Source organism: Haplochromis burtoni, unplaced genomic scaffold (genome assembly GCF_018398535.1).
Source record: "Haplochromis burtoni strain Fernald_Lab_line unplaced genomic scaffold, NCSU_Asbu1 Contig_73, whole genome shotgun sequence".
Lineage (NCBI taxonomy): Eukaryota > Metazoa > Chordata > Actinopteri > Cichliformes > Cichlidae > Haplochromis > Haplochromis burtoni.
The window spans coordinates 1,268,782-1,282,559 of NW_024582434.1; the positions used below are offsets into that span (position 1 = coordinate 1,268,782).

The following is a 13,778-nucleotide window of genomic DNA, read 5'->3' on the forward strand; positions in this document are numbered from 1 at the left end:
CCCCGTGTGTGTGTGTTTATTTTTTTCAGCTCAAACCTCAGTCTCTTGCCATCTTTTTTCTTTTTTCTTCCTACTTTGCTATTGGTCTCATCGAAATACTTACAGCCCATTTTTAAATCATAGTTCCAACATAGCATTTGAATCAGACTCATGTGTTTTGTTTTGTTTTTGTTGTTTTTTTTTCTCCCCATCTGTCACATGAAAGCATCACTGGACTGTAAGGGCTCCTATCCGAACAATACTGTTTGATTCATACTTGTTAAAGTCACTGTTTCTCAACAGGCATGCATGTGTGGGGGCTTGAGAGAGTACTGCACGGACTACATGAAGGTGTCTGATCAGCTGATGAATTTTTTTTTTTTATTAGGGAATGGCTCATATTGACATTTACTTCTGGAAAAGCAAGGCTTCATTTTTCATTTCTTTATGTAAAAATGCCTTCTTCCCAGTCAGAAAGTGTGACATCCAGTCAACAAGTCATTTAAGGTCACAGTTGTAGCACGGTGACGACATTCCTGACAGTGACACAAAAATGCAGACAGGGTTGACTCATCAGATCAAAGTGTAAATCCAGTCTGGTGCTATAAATAGAAAAAAATATATACAACTGGACTAAGGTAATAATCACTGCCATCTCATACTTGTAAACGATATGGGGGGTATTTTTAGCAGACACTTTGCCTCAGTCTGATAATCTAAAGTCTTGGTTTGTTCTCTAGATACAAAGTGCTTAAAATTATGTTTTATAATTTATCAGAAATGAACTGCATCATTAACTTTTTGCTAATAACTTTAAAAAATTTAGATAAAACATTTTTGGTTAAGAACCAAACAAAATTTTATGATTAACAGGCCACAGCGTCTCAGATACATGTGTATCTGAGTCCTGTATACTGTCACTTAAATTCACTCTGTTTACCTTTCTTTTGCCAACCTTGGCACAAACATATATGGGCAGTACTTGTGGATGGAAGTCTTGCTGTCCTGCAAGACTCCCACTGGAACAGTGAGGCAAACCTCTCCACCAATTAGCATCCAGAAAGGGCTGTGCAATGTTCAAGCTGTACGCTGAATATTTCATTTGCTGATGATTACTGCTGAAGCTTCTGCACTCAAAAATCATAACTCCTACCTAATGTCCATATTTTAGCTTATTTTTTTTATTTAATTCAAGTATTACCGGCTAACAGCCAACCTTATGGAGAGCTCAAGGCATGTGTTTTTAAGATCTGAGATAATCAGAGTGAGGAGAGAATTGCTACCGAAATCTTTTCTTCTATCTGTAAGCATCTTCTGACTAATCCTCGAGTACAGAAGGAGGAAGGCAACTGCGATAGAGCCTGTTTTAAAGGAAACTCAAAACAAAACCTCGTGCAAGCTGTATTTAGGATTTTGAGTGAAAAGCCAACATGAGCGAGGGATGAGGAAGGATGGAGAAGGCATGGAGTGCCAGTAGTTATAATAATATAGTATCAGTGTGCTCCTGAAGCTGTGAAACATAATGACTCCCCTTAAACAAGCACATTCCTGCTCAGGAGTGTTACAGCAACTTCAATTAGATTGATTTCCACTGTAATAAAATACATAATTATTTTAACTCCTTTCCCGATTTTACTTCTTCAAGTGGGTGAAAAGGAGCAATGTTGCCAGCGTTAAGGGGGGCCTACCAGTCAAAACTTGGAAAGTAGCCACCACAAAACCTCACATAAAAGCTTGTCTTGGTTATGAATCACAGCTTTAATTAATACGGTTATACCCCAGCTTAGTCTTAGGAATGTTACAGGAGTGTGTGGCTGCTTTAAAAAGACACTCATCCTTTGAGACATTTTGATGGTGGGTTTACTCATTTCCTTCCCAACGTGACACATTTGCTCATGCTCGTGAGGATTTTTGTTTTTAAAAAAAACAAAGAGTAATTTGCAGGACTGCTTGCATATAGATAAGTCATTAGATTTCACAGCTATTGTGTAGTAAAAGCTACACTTTCAGGAAATTGTGCTACTCTGGGGTGGGACTGTGTTTCTGTTTCCTGTATTTGTGTCTTTTTCGGGTGAGGGTAGACCACCCTAGCAAGGGCTTGAACCACATCTTCCACCTTCGTTCTGTCCACCATGAATGGAGCTTTCTTAACCCAACATGCCAAGAAGCTGAACTAATTTACCACTAGTGACCACAAAAGAAAAGAGCAGCTCTGTTTTAAAGTGCATGCACTTCTTCAAGAAGCCCTTTGTCTGGAGGCCTATGGTTGAATCCCTTCACAGAAAGGTCAGCAAAACTCTTAACATCGCACTAGATGTGTTTTTTTTGGTAAGGTTTCTTTTTGGTCAAATGTAAGACCTCTCTGGAGGGACCGCAAGATCTTACTGGCCAACTGACAAGACAAACACAGTCATAAAGCAGAGAGGACAGTTTATTTCTTTTCTGCTGTGGAATGCTCCCCGAAGAGAGGCAAAAACGGCTTTGCTTACTGACTCCACAGTAAAATGCCATTTTGTGGCACAGTTTGGACAACTGGATATATGGTTGCACAAACAACAGATGAATTTGGAGCTTAACAATGCCAAGACTTTTCAGCAGTGAAAGAAGAAGCACTTCCACAGTTAATAGTCAAAAGAATTTAATAATTGATTCCAACATATTTTGGTCATGCTGCGGCCTTCACCAGAGATTAAATTGCTCAACACTAAACCAAAATCACGTTCAGCAAATGCCTCCTGCTATTAAAACACAAAGTTCACTCTGTTCTCTTTTTAGTTTTCGTTATAGATTCTCTGTCACCATGGCTAACAAAAGCAAGCAAGATGCTATTAATAAGCTTACCCCTCTTTTTCTTTTTTTTTTTTTTCTTTCTTCTTCCTTAGTTGGCTTACACGGACAAACTGATTTATGTCCGTATTCATGTATAAGTTGTCGTCTGTGAGGCTGCATGTTGAGCCTCACTTTGGATGAGCTGGAGACCATAATCCCTGTTGAATACTGTAATTTTACCACCATGCCGTCTGTCAGCCGGGCAAATTACAGGTCTACCATGTCTGTATCTATAACACCTTGGGTGCTGCAGTGCAGTCACATGACTGGGAGCACGGCGAACAAAACTGGCTGGCCTCTTCCTACCTGAGGTGATGCCCTTTGGTATGTGGCATGCCTCTGCCAGATTTTAATCAACCTGTGATTTTATTTCATTTTTTCACATTTCTTTTGGTGGCACAGAGCAAGACTTGTTGGTTTTTGATTTAATTGAAGGGTTTTTACATTAAGCCTTAATTAAAATACCCTTCAAGAATTCCTGGGATGGTTTTCAGTTGGTTGCTGCAACTAAAGACATATTTTATCTTTTAAATATACCACACTGTCTCTTCACTTGTGTGCCAAGAATGACTTTGCAAGTGCCTGATTCCGCAGCAAGCCGTCAAAGCTTTCCTCATGCTGAATCTGTAATCTGTACATGCGAAGTCTTCCCAAAATGCTTCCAGGCCTACCTGGCAACACTTGTTGATCGTAGATAATGGATTATTTGACTTGATTACTGTCAAGCTAGTCTGAGCAGTTTTTTTTTTTTTTTATGCAGGTGAATGGAAACATGTGGCGGTAGAGCCAAATGAGGTTACTCATAGGTCAACCCGTGTAATGATGAACAAAAACATGGTCAGAAGGTCAGTTGCAGAAGTTTACCATTATTGCAGAGCTACAACGTTGCATCTTCAGAAAGAATCAGTTCTATTTGATGATTCAGTGACAGTTAGTCTGGAACAGATTCCATGGGAATTCCATATCCACTCCCAAACAGCCCTTATTTAGGTTGGGGGCCAAGGTATATTCATAACCGCCAATGTATACTTGGCAACTTATTTTAAAATTTTTAAATATTTGAGAGAATTGTATGACATCCAAAACTGGTAAACTAGTAAAGAATTCCCACAGTTAGTTTACACCTCGCTCATATTGTCTGATGTGCTCCGATCATCACCCTATTCCCTAAAACTCGAAAACACTAGCATTTGACTCATAGTGGACACTGTGACAGTCTGAACGTTTAATGGAGTAATGGATAAATGTGCACTTGGAACAAATGTCATGCTACTTTTTATGATTTATGTCTGTTGTTTGGGGTTTCTCTTAGAATCTTTGGCATGAATGAAATTTGCAGCCATCTGTGCAGCTGCAAGAAGCTAGCTGTAATAGCAGTGACAAGTCTCTTAGAGTACATATCTCATATGGGGTAGACAGGTGCTCTGCTTTGAGTCAGCCTCTTGTCACCATCTTAATGAGCTTCTGCCATTCAAAATAATCACTAAGCTCTTTGTGGGTTAGTGGAAAAAAACCTAGTATTTCTACTGTGTTTTGCATAGATTTTTATATGATTGATGTAGTATTCTTTGCACAGGTGGCCTTGTTGTGAATATGTTCCTGTTAACCCAACCCCCAACACATCAGCCCTCTTCAGCTGCCCTACAACAGGTTTGACTGGAACTCTTTCACATCCCGTTTGAAAGTCAGCAGAGGCATGTTCGGGCGGGAGTGTTTTCATGTGCCTCGCCTCAAGCAAACCTAAATTAATTGTTAAGTGTAATCATTTCTGCGTCTCGCCTGGTGGTCGTGTAGCATGGCAACTGTTTGCATCTTTGCGCTGTTAAATCAGCTCCAGATTTGAGCCGAAACCTCTCAGATCTCAGCTCCTCAGTCTGTTCTCACTTGTGAATAAGCCACATTTATCCAAAATAAAACAGAAAGAGTTGTTGCCTTTTGACTGTTAAACTCCAAATTGGAGTCTGTAAACAATCAAACAAAGAATTCAGCAGTATTTTTCAAAGATTGAAGAGTAGCACACTTGCACAGGACTTGAGTTTGCAGACCGTTGGAGCTCACTCTCTTCCACATACTTGTGTTTAGGAGGTTGGCTCTCTCGTGTTTTTTGGAGCTGGGAACGCTGCAGCTGTCGAACAGACGTTTGGTTGAGCGCGGGTTTACTGGAGAGCCTGAGGAGAGGGCAGTGAGGCTTGGATTTCTGTTTTCTTTATGGATCCAGTGACTTAAGATGGGGTCTCGCGAAAGATCGTGCTGAATCTGAGAAGCTGCCGTTCCACAGTCCCAGTTGATGAGCTTAGACCTCAAGTTTTTTTGACAGACATGCGCGCACACACGCTGGCTCATTCGTCATTTGAAAAATTAATCTAGAAAGCAAACAGTCACTCTTTTGTACGCGAGACCCTGTCTCTTGTGGCTGGTATCCAGCTCTGTAACGAGCAGCAGCTGGCTCAGAGGCCTGCACTCAGGAGCTGCATCCCTCACCCTGATGAATGTGTCATTTGTTGCTTGTTTAGCAGTTGCTTTTGTTCTGGGTCTGAAACACACACACACACACACACACACACACACACACACACACACACACACACACACACACACACACAAATAGAGTGAACACACACAATGCTCAGCTACAGTTTGTGTAACCTACTTAAAATGGTGCAAAATCTAGGCCTTCATGACTGCTGGGTTTTGGAAAGAAAGAAAATGGTTCTTGGAAGGCGTCTGGGTATTTGTAGCCAATGAGAGTTCATGCATTCTTGTGTAGTACTTAATAGTAGTTCCTGTTACACCGCAGTCATCAAATGCAGGTTGGATGACATTCCCCCTGCGGTTGTTTTATTGCTTTATCGGCAGGAGTAGGGCAATAATATTGCCATGACTTCACAGTTGATATCCAGTGAAGTGATGTCTGCTGATGACTTAAGTGGAAGCTGTAGGCTATCTTTCAGTATGTGACTGAAGGGAGATGTAATTTTGGTGAACAAAGGCACTTAAGTAGGTCTATTGTTTTATTTCTTGTTGTAGGTTTTTTTGTCTTATCTGAGCAAGTGCTTTATTTCATGGTGGCTGCAGTCAAATTTCGATCTCTTCCCCCCTCCAGCTTTCCTATTCACTGTATCTTCATAATTGGTGTGTCAGCGACCGTGGAATGTAGAAGAAACAGTTTATCATAAACTACGGCACAGAAGCATTTTTCCTCTGTTCCCCAGAGAAAATATTCATGATAGAGCAGCATCTCCAGAATTGGGCTGTAATGCATACTGAATGTTTTTCTTAGTCCCACTGTGAATAGAAGAAATCATCACATGACAAAATATTAGTTGTCATACTTTGCTAACATCAGTGGCTGGGTGGAGGGGAGAGAGAGAGAGAGATAGATAGAGATAGATAGATATAGATATAGATAGATAGATATAGAGATAGATATATAGATATAGAGATAGATATAGATAGATATAGAGAGAGAGATATATAAATAAAATAAAAAAAATAACAGATGCATTTTAAGGTCTCTTAAAGCGTGAAGCCTTTTTTGTCTTATTTTTCCCTTTCATGGCCTCTTTCCCTCTTCCAAGCTAGTGGGTTTCCTGTTCCAGCTGGAGCAAACCCAGAATACCCAAAGAAGGATTTGGTCCAGAAGAAGTAGGAGGACCCATCACTGACATCCGAGCATCAGAAAGTCGCAAGACATAAGCTCTCTGTCGTTAGCGAGAGAGACTGTAAATGTAAATTTGAAACTGTGTGCTTGTGTCAAGTGGAGCACTTGTGATTGTGCACTGGCCTGCAAAGCAGAACAGTAGAAGAGAAAGGAAGCATGTACACCAGTTAGATTAGCTTTCAAGCTGAGGGAAAAAGAAAACAAACCCCCCACACACTGGACACCTGACATGAAACAAGAGGCTAGACAAAATGAGATATAAGGATGAGTGAGAGATCCTCTGATGATAACATGATGGGCTGAAATTTGATCTTTACTGCTTGAAGTTTCAGCCAGGGGAGTTGTGAGCACACAGAGAGACCAGGAATGCGAATTAGGATCGTGTGGTGCCTTCAGTCAAGTCTCTATCTTTTCGATATAAACCCTGAAGTAACCCCAGAGTCATGATAACAAAGGCCTTTTTAAATGAGTACTTAGCCAAGGTTTGTAAACAAAGAATGAAATAAAGACATCACAACTGCTCTAAGTACTCAGAAACAGAAATGATTTTTACATGGCTACATCACATGCTTGCCATGAATTTGGCTCTTGTAATGTCAGTGACTCCTCCAGGACTGAAGAAGTGGGAGTTGATACGGGAGGTCATGGAGCTGGAGAGAAGAGGCTGAAGGGAGTGTGGAAAATGTGCACAGTTACTGAAAACAGTGGCATACTAGAAGTGGGTTAGGGCCTTTCAGTGGCTGTAATGATGGGGAATATTACTTTAAAGCTTGTTAAAGTGTAAAGAATTCCCATAACCGCCCCATACATAAAACTGTGTTTACATGTTCATATTATTTTTTTTATATGGGAGTTCGGTTTTTTCCTTACTCAGGTTTTCATTCTGTCCCAGATTGTAGACTTAATACTACATAATGCTGTATGCAGACATATGTGGGGAGTGTGTGATTGGCTGTTGAGTCTCTTAGATGTGTGTATATATATATATATTTTGTTAGTAGTTAAGAAGCATTCTTAGTCTCCTCTTTTTCATTTAGATCTACCACAGGCCACCACATCACTAAAGAAGTAATAAAACGATACAGACAAATGTAAAGAACAATGGAACGTGATTTTTGTATAATAGATCTCTGGGTGAAATCTTACATGAATCCTATTTCATCCTGTCCTGTCTTAATCCCAGTAACTGTTCACTCCTTAGCATCTCAGTCATAAGATGTTTCATGACACTTAAGTAGTGCCTTTTAAAAAGTAAATACAAAGTAAATATTTGTCTTGTATCACAGATTAAATTCTTTCATTCAGTTTTATTTATACAGTACTGATTAAAACACTCTTCTCAGTGGGCTTTAGGTTGTACAGTAAAGACCTTACAATAAAGTGTAACCATTATCCGAAGTGTGAGTGTTTTAATTTCACCAAGTAACCAGTTTTTCACAGGCTGAAATGTGACGAAGGGCCTCAAGGACAGAGTAAAAGGGAATTATTGTGAGATACTGTTTGAAGGAACCTGCTTATCTTAAACAAACACAGAAGCCAGCGATAAAGGGAACCTGTTGCTCCTTCTGTTTACCAGGATCTGTTCAAACTATCAGTGCCTGCTTGGGAATTCTTGTTAAAGTCATTAGGTTTGCTATTTGGCCTGGAAGTGTGTGGTTACCGTTGGGCCTATGTGGAATAAGATTTCACTGTCTTTTCTACCCACACAATAGCAGTCGGATGAAGAGAGGACTGCTCCAGGCCTGGTGACAGAATCTGATTCATACTGTGGAGAGATGTTATATAACCAAAGCAATCACATTTCACTATGGAGAATAAAAGTTTTGAACTTGTTAGTAAACCTTTCTAAATGCTCTCTTCTTTTAAGCTGTTTTATCTGAAGATAAAATATCTTTATTTTAATGAATTGATGCTCAGGCTGGCAAAGAAGCACATCGGTTTAGGGAGCGAAAGTGCCAGATAGTTGTTCCCATAGTAGGAGGCTTGTTAGATGTTGGGGAAAAAACAGTATGTCAACAACACTGAGACAGACCCTGGTGACTTTCTTTCCTGTCCTAGTAACCCTGAGAAGCATGGGAACTGTAAATAAAAGTATGCAAAAATGCTCCTACTGCCCTCAAGGCTGCAGACTACACAGACCATGAACAGATTGTTTAAGCATGAAGGAAAGTTCACTTTATGCCCATTAGCAGAGGCCATTATGGAGCCATTTTTCCACATCTCAGAGAGGATTTCCCATTAAAGATCATTCATTAAGTGATTGTGATTATTTTCCCCCCAGTAGGATTTCTAAAGGTCAATGTGGGAGCATGTTGCATGATAAGTAAGGCATTGGAGAAATGTTTTACAGACCATTGATGTGTTACAGTCATGCAAATAACGTGTCCCTTGCTCGCTTCCATTTTACAGCAGATATGCTTTAGCTGATTAGTCTCTGCAATTAATGAATGGGCTGAATCACCAATGTAGTGGATTCCAGTGTTGAAATAAATTACGTTTTCTCTCAGGGTGTGAGATTTGTTTCTTAAATGGTTATCTGCATTGTTACTTCAAGGCTTTCTAGCTTGTTTTTTTTATTATTATTATTACGCTGTATTCATTGTTTCAGCCATGTTTATACTTAAATTATTATACATTTTTCCCTAATGCTGGCACTCTCTATCTAAGCTGAAATAGCTGTTTTAGCCAATACACTAAAGCCACTAATTGACATGATTTTGTTTTTGTTGGTATGGGCTAAGCTGAGAGTGGACACTCACTGATTGTCTCAGTTTCCAGCAGTTAGAGGGGTTATGCTCTCAATTCCTCTGAAAGGATTTTCTTTAACAACCTGGCTTTACTATTAATTATCTTAAGAACCTTGGGAAATAAGATTGACTTAACCTAATTATCCAAAGGTACATGATCAGTGACTAAGTACAGGGCAGGATCTCAAGGTCAGACATGACCAGTGTGGGGAGAGTAACTCTACTCATCATTAGCAAATAATGCAGCAAAGGTCATTCTTGAATTAATCTTTTGGATCTTTTAATATACTGAGTAAGTTATTAGTTCAATTTTCCATCAGTCTCATCTTATGTCCTTCCCTTCTGTTTCAGGATTCCGCAAAATCAGCCTTGATGATCTGCGTAAGGCCTACATCGTCAAGGACGTGCAACAGTACATCCTTCACAGGCTGGATCAGGAGGAGGCCCTGAGGCAGCATCTAACAAAGGAGACAGCTGAGATGCTTAACCAACTTCACATCAAGAGCAGTGGTTGTTTCCTTTACCTGGAACGTGTCCTGGATGGTGTGGTGGAAAACTTTATCATGCTTCGTGAGATCCGCGACATCCCGGGCACTCTTAATGGCCTCTACCTGTGGCTCTGCCAGAGACTGTTTGTCAGAAAACAGTTTGCCAAAGTACAACCAATTCTTAATGTAATCCTTGCAACTTGTAGGCCACTCACAGTCAAAGAACTGTACCATGCAGTCTGGACCAAAAACATGACACTGACCATGGAAGAGTTTCAGAAAAAGATGGACATTCTCTCCAAATTATTGGTCGATGGCCTTGGGAGCACTAAAATCCTCTTTCACTACAGTTTTGCAGAGTGGCTACTAGATGTTAAGCACTGCACCCAAAAGTACTTGTGCAATGCAGCAGAGGGACATAGGATGTTGGCAATGAGTTATACTTGCCGGGCAAAGCAGCTCAAGCCGCTTGAGGTGCAGGAATTTGCATTGCATCTTGTGAACTCCAATCTACAAATTGAAGCATTTAATCTGGCTCTTTGGATGGTTTGGAATGGAACTCCTGCTAAAGACTCTTTGAGCACCTCCATACCAAGGGAACAGGAGGTTCTGCAGCTACTGGTCAAAGCTGGTGCACACGTAAACAATGAGGATGATCATGCTTCATGTATTGTACAACAGGCCCTAGAAAGAGAGGATTCGATAAGGACACTACTTGACAATGGGGCATCTGTAAACCAGTGTGACTCCGGTGGAAAAACTCTGCTGAGTAATGCTGCATACAGTGGAAACCTTGATGTTGTCAACTTGCTTATATCTAGAGGGGCAAACATGGAGCTAGAAGATAACAATGGACAGACGGCACTTACCCTTGCTGCAAGGCAGGGCCATACTAAAGTGGTCAACTGCCTTATTGGCTGTGAGGCCAACATAAACCATACAGATCACGATGGGTGGACTGCTCTCCGTTCAGCAGCATGGGGTGGACATTCAGAAGTTGTGTCTGCTCTGCTTTATGCTGGTGCCAAAGTGGACTGTGCTGATGCCGATGGCAGAACTGCTTTAAGAGCTGCTGCTTGGGGAGGTCATGAAGACATTGTGTTGAACCTTCTTCAACATGGCGCTGAGGTCAACAAAGCAGACAATGAAGGAAGAACGGCTCTTATTGCTGCAGCCTATATGGGACACAGAGAAATTGTCGAGCACCTGTTGGACCATGGAGCCGAAGTTAATCATGAAGACGTTGATGGAAGGACTGCCCTTTCAGTCGCTGCTCTCTGTGTTCCTGCAAGTAAAGGCCATGCATCTGTTGTGAGCCTTTTGATCGACAGGGGTGCAGAGGTCGACCACTGTGACAAAGACTGCATGACTCCTCTCCTCGTGGCTGGCTATGAAGGACATGTAGATGTAGTTGACTTGCTTTTAGAAGGCGGGGCTGATGTGGATCATACAGACAACAATGGTCGCACCCCTCTTCTGGCTGCTGCATCAATGGGCCATGCATCTGTAGTCAACACACTACTTTTTTGGGGGGCTGCTGTTGATAGTATTGACAGTGAGGGAAGGACTGTGCTGAGCATTGCATCTGCTCAGGGTAATGTGGAGGTGGTCAGAACTCTGCTGGACAGAGGTCTTGATGAGAATCACAGGGATGATGCAGGCTGGACCCCGCTTCACATGGCTTCATTTGAGGGCCACCGGCAAGTTTGCGATGCCCTTATTGAACAAGGTGCTCGTTGCACAGAGGTAGATAATGATGGTCGAATACCGCTGATATTAGCTGCACAAGAGGGACATTATGACTGTGTGCAAATTCTTCTGGAACACAAGTCATGCAGTGACCAGAGGGGATATGATGGGAGGAATGCTCTCAGGGTAGCTGCATTAGAAGGTCACAGGGAGATTGTTGAACTGCTGCTGAGCCACGGTGCTGATATAGATTACAAAGATGCAGACGGACGCCCGACGCTTTACATACTAGCACTTGAAAATCAGCTGGCCATGACAGAATATTTCCTTGAAAATGGCGCAAATGTGGAAGCTTGTGACACTGAGGGCAGAACGGCCCTGCATGTATCCTGCTGGCAAGGGCATATTGAAATGGTGAGGCTGCTGATTAACTACCATGCTGATGTGAATGCCTGTGACAATGAAAAAAGATCTGCCCTCCAGTCTGCTGCATGGCAAGGCCATACAAAAGTCGTGCAGTTTTTGATAGAGAATGGCACACATGTAGATCACACATGCAATCAGGGAGCAACGGCACTAGGCATAGCTGCCCAGGAGGGTCACATCGATGTTGTACAAATACTTCTTGAAAACGGTGCTGACCCCAACCACGCTGATCAGTTTGGAAGAACGGCAATGAGAGTAGCAGCAAAAGGTGGCCATTCAATGATTATAAAACTTCTAGAAAAATATGGAGCTACAACTCTAAATGGCTGCAACCCCTCCCCAGTGCATACCATGGAAGAAAAAACACCATTGGCAGTGACTGGTAAAATGCAGTCCCTCACCATCAAATCAAGTAGTTCTGGCAGCACTGGGGCAGGAGACGTGCAGTCATCTGGACGAGGTCTACAGAACGGGCCTGTTCATGCCTTCAGTTCACCGTCAGAGTCTCCTGATTCCACTGTAGATAGACAGAAATCCTCCCTGTCAAATAATTCTCTCAAGAGTTCAAAAAACTCCTCTTTGAGAACCACATCATCTACAGCCACAGCACAGACAGTGCCCATTGACAGTTTTCACGGACTGACATTTACAGAACAGATTCAGCAGCACTCACTGCCCCGCAGCCGGAGCAGACAGTCTATTGTATCTCCGTCCTCTACGACAAAGTCCATTAGTCAGCAGCCATCATCCCCATCCAGTGACTTTGACTGGTCTCAGCTGAAATCCGGTCTTAAATCAACAAAGGGAACTAAAACTGGAAATAGCACAGCAAACAGCAAAACAACACTGGGAGACAAGAAGAAAATCAAGAACAGTGGCTCAACCCAAGGTCAGGTTCTGGAGTATGAGATGACCCAGTTTGACAAGAGAATTGCCATTAATAAATCGGTAGCTAACATTGCAGTGAAAGATCCTCATTGTAAGATCATGATTGGTGGTTCAGTTCAGCAGGAAAGGGGACAGTGCCAGGATCAGTTTTTCATACAACAGCAAAGCTGTTCTGAGAAGAAGAGGAATGGGATAATGACAAACCCCAACTATCATCTACAGGGTAATCAGGTTTTCTTGGGTAGGGTATCAGTTCCACGGACTGTTCAAAACAGGGGCCACCAGGATGTTCTAGAGAACTATCCCATAGGGGAAACGGAGCTAAGCCTTAAACAAGCCCTGAAACTGCAGATTGAAGGATCAGACCATGGGTTTAACTACAAAAAGGAGACTCCATTATAGCCGGTAAGAGAGATTTTGTTTTTGTTTTGTTTTTTTAATATTCCAGCATGTGATTTTAATGTAATACAGCAACCATGTGTTTATATGTTGAAATCAAGAAAAGGCGAGGGCACATAGCAAACAACACATGCTTTTGGCTTGTCTAAGGACTAATAAAGGAGCAAAAAATGGGCACATAGATGATACCGGAATGCACTGAATAGAACCACCATTAGCTGGATTTAATCAGACTTGCATGAAGAAAACCTCCCAAGCAAAACATTAACCCAAATCATTCCTGTGCCATTTCAGATGTCTTGAATGCCATTCGTCATGCAGACGGCGGAGGGAATGTGCCAAAGCAACTGTTTTCATCTGCATTTTAAAAAAAAACAAAAAAAAAACAAAACATTTTTTTTTTTTAACTTTTCATCAGTGGGAGACCTCAAAATGTTATCTAGGGAAGATTGTTTTCTGCCTAAGGCTTATGTGAACTGATACTTCAATGTGCCTACATCTGTTACAGCCTTCTCCATGTATCCATGCAAACTATCATCTTAATTTAATGTAATGCTATTTAATAAACAGTGTATGCACTTTTAAGAGTAAAATGACAGACATGCATTTGTTCTAGTCACTCGTATCCCATCCATGTTTTATCTAAGTAACTGTTTGAGAAAACGTACCAAT

At 41.5% G+C, this 13,778-nt stretch overlaps 1 protein-coding gene across 1 annotated transcript in view; it reads left to right on the forward strand.

The window, feature by feature from the left end:
* Positions 1-13,471, forward strand: part of ankrd50 (ankyrin repeat domain 50) — a 37,799-nt gene extending 24,328 nt beyond the window's left edge. Inside the window, exons 4-5 of the mRNA XM_005924070.3 lie at positions 9,568-13,112; positions 13,401-13,471. Coding sequence (XP_005924132.1) covers positions 9,568-13,109 — 3,542 coding nt within the window. The 3' untranslated portion in view covers positions 13,110-13,112; positions 13,401-13,471. The remainder of the gene's footprint in view (positions 1-9,567; positions 13,113-13,400) is intronic.
* The last annotated feature ends 307 nt before the right edge of the window (positions 13,472-13,778 follow it).